Below are 3,667 nucleotides of genomic sequence, written 5' to 3'. Positions count from 1 at the left end.
ATCTTTACATATTTACATATTGTGAATTTACTATCACTATGACAAAGAACAAAATATGACAATAAATTAATTATAGCAGGGCAAATAGTTGTTCAGATGCATGGCAATATGTACATAGCCTATATATAAATATTAATAAATATTTTTTTTTATTTCTTTTTTTAGCCATTAGGTTTAACTTGGATATTCAGTATGTATATGGGCCAACAAATAAAACAGCTTTAAAACTGTTCAAGTCACAGACAACCACCACAGTCATTTGTCATTCTTTAAATCGCACTAACCCTTTGGTTTATCAGGAATAATTAAGTCCACTGTTTAATTAGTTGACAGAACCGGTCTGAAGTTCTATGAATGTTGTCAGTATAAGGTCGGTTGTCTGGATTGTTGGCCGCGTTGTGCGTCAATCACGTTCAAATGAATTCCAGTGTGTGCGTCATCCAGGTTTTGATTGCTGCCTCCACTGTATCCATGTAGTTTTCCAGCCTTCGAAATAACAGGCGAAGAGATGCGCCAAAAGAAACTATGTAACATTTTTCTAAACTCCCGTCTCATTAGACAATACAAAACTGGGTTTAAACAGCTATTTGTATGAGCAAGACAAACAGTCACGGGGAAAACATAAGTATGCACCATGTAGTATGTTTTGTCCCAGTGCACCGCGTTAAATTTTACCAGCACGCCCCAGAGGGTGATCGCATGGTTTGGCATCCAGCAAATGAAAAAAGAGAGGACCACCACCGTTACAGACTTTGCTACTTTAGATCGTCTTCTTTGACGAGTATTAATGCCCCTCTTTCGGATAAACCTCAAAAGCAATAAATAACATACTGAGAGGATAAACATGGGCAAGATAAACGCAATGACAATTTTCTGAAGGTGATACAGAGCGAGCCAATCCTGGCCATCTGGAAACTTGAGGAGACAGAGTTTTTCACCTGCCACAACTGTCACGGTGGAGAAAATGGAAGTTGGAGCTGTTGCCACAGTCGCCAGGATCCACAATACTGCACAGATCCACTTCACAGACTTCTTTCGAGAAGGGATCTTTAAAGCAGATGCGACAGACCAGTAGCGCGTAATGCTCATTGCGGTCAAAAAAAAGACGCTGGCGTACATGTTCATCACAGTGACTGATAAAATGATCTTGCACATGGCGTTACCAAACGGCCAGCTGAAATCCAACGCCGTATCTACTGCCCAGAAAGGCAAAGTCAGAACAAACTGAAAGTCGGTGACAGCTAAATTGATGACGAAGAAATTAATGATTGATTTTTTTCGACCTTGTCTTATCTTCATAAGGAAAAACACCAAAAGATTTCCGACCAAACCCACGGCGCACACCGCGGAATAAACCACCGAGATCATAATCCGCAGGACGAGGCTGCCGTCAGCAGTCACATCGATGTCTTCAAGACTGCTGAACTTGTGCTGATCCGTTAAACTTCTGTTCAAAGTTCCCCATCCGCTTTGGTTGAGAATGTCACCCATTGTTTCTGATAGAAACTCTCCAACAGGTGCCTGGTGGATAAGGCTGTCTACTAATCGCATATCAGTTAGTCTGACATTGTTTCACACAGAAGACAAACGGTTTTAAATAGCAATGGGTTCCCATAGGTGTTAGCGACGTGTTTTGAACGTGCAGTGCACCTGACAGCCAGCGTTTTATGCAGAAGCGCGCGGGGAGCGCCCGCCTGTCAAGTGCGCGCACTGGATAACACCGCTGACTGACTTACAGCCGTACACTTGACGTCATGTCATGATAACGCAAATGAACAAATTTAAGGGAGGATGACCACATAACACATGATTCCAAAACAGACCTATTAATTGTTTATTAGCTAAACAAAAGACGAAAAATAAAGGGTAACCAAACGAATAACAAATGTAACAGCAATTATATAGAGTATTTCAATATGTAGCCCACACATCTACAGTGACTATAGTAATCTAAAGTTATTTACTAGTCATAGGTGTTTAAATGAAATGTCAAATGGTAGTAGTATTGAGTATTACGTTCATGGATTTTGTTATGTTAATGTTTGCCTTTTTTTCTTTTATTGTTCCTGTTGATAGCTCATACTATTCTTAGAATCAATAAAGCCTTATCATATATCATCTAATCATATATCAACTTAAGCTTCTACAATTTACAATGCTAGGGAATGACTTCATAAATTGATATAAAATGTTTCCTTACTACTCTGTCCACCAGAGGGGGCACTTGATGGACACTCAGATATATCAGTAGCTTAGTTCAGCCTTTCAGTTCATGGAAGGAATGTCAGATGTGGACAAAGCTGGGACAGGTAGAAGATAACTAGATATTAAAGAAATAATTCACTCAAAAAATAAGAACTCTGTCATCATTTACCTTAAAGTTGTTTCAATCCTGTATGACTGTCTTCTGCAGAACATATTTATTTTCCATGTCCAAGTGAAAATAAACAAATGACAAAAGGTAATAATAATGATGATAAGGAATATGCAGCTTTAAGTTAAAGGATATATGTGACCCTGGACCACAAAACCCAGTCTTAAGTAGCACGGGTATATTTGTAGCAATAGCCAAAAAATACACTGTATAGGTCAATAATAAAAATATAATTTCTTTAAAATGCCAAAAATCATAAGGATAATAAGTAGATGTTTAATTAAGACATATTAAAAATGTATTTTTTGATTAGTAATATTTGGACACCATTTGGACACCTTTACAGGTGATTTTCTCAATTTTCTTTTTTTTTTTCAGATTCCAAGTTTTTAAATAGTTGTATCTCAGCCAAATATTATCCTATATACCTAACAAAACATCAGTGGAAAGCTTATTATTCAGCTTTCAGGTGATGTGTAAATCTCAATAAATAAAATAAAATAAAATTGACCTTATGACAGGTTTTGTGGTCAAGGGTCACATATATATATATATATATATATATATATATATATATATATATATATATATATATATATATGGCTTATTATATGACAAACTGAATTACAGAACAATTGATGATTATTGCCATTATTATTGAATGCATCGACAGAGATACTTAATTATGCGTTCATGCATTCAAAAACAGCTAACCGGAACTGAACAGGAATGCAGATCGAGTTTATAGCTGTAATGACAAAGGAATAAACCCTCAGACGCGACGCTAAAGCCAAATACTGACTAATGTGTTCATAAACAATATTTAAAATTGCACAAGCTGAACTCAAGAAGCGTCCTGTGTTTGTTTTCCTTGACAAACGGAAGTGTTGTTTAAATTAAGAGATTTGATTATAAACAAGGAAAGCACTAAACAAAGGACTAGAATGGGTTACGTCTGACACACTGAACACAAAGACAGGGTCCTCCTACTAGACTAGAGGACTGAGAGGGCGGAACTTTTAACAAAGTTTTACTGAAACAGTTCGCTGCTCTGCTGTGTGCGGCATCAGTAACTGCAGCCGTCCCAGATGAATTAACGGAGCCCAAAATCGCCCATGCACCGGATTCACAGACTTTGTCATGCTAGATAATTTGTCTCGGACTGATGACCATTGCAGACCTCTGGCTTAATAAATGCAGTAGCCTTCTTTTGTGTGATGGGTCCAAACTACCGATGCATAAGGCTGAGACAGAACTTGCTATTCAAACTATCACAATTTAAATGGACTGTAG

General features: G+C 37.5%; 1 protein-coding gene across 1 annotated transcript; it reads right to left on the bottom strand.

Annotated features, from left to right (window-relative positions):
• Positions 1-6: 6 nt before the first annotated feature.
• rxfp3.3a2 (relaxin family peptide receptor 3.3a2) lies at positions 7-1,606 on the bottom strand. Its single transcript, XM_073837496.1, has one exon. It carries the CDS (start codon positions 1,549-1,551, stop codon positions 361-363), a length of 1,191 nt encoding a protein of 396 aa, XP_073693597.1. The 5' UTR covers positions 1,552-1,606; the 3' UTR covers positions 7-360.
• Between the last annotated feature and the right edge of the window lie 2,061 nt (positions 1,607-3,667).

Source organism: Garra rufa, chromosome 3 (genome assembly GCF_049309525.1).
Source record: "Garra rufa chromosome 3, GarRuf1.0, whole genome shotgun sequence".
In the NCBI taxonomy this organism is placed as follows: Eukaryota; Metazoa; Chordata; class Actinopteri; order Cypriniformes; family Cyprinidae; genus Garra; species Garra rufa.
This window is presented reverse-complemented; position numbering and strand designations above follow the sequence as displayed.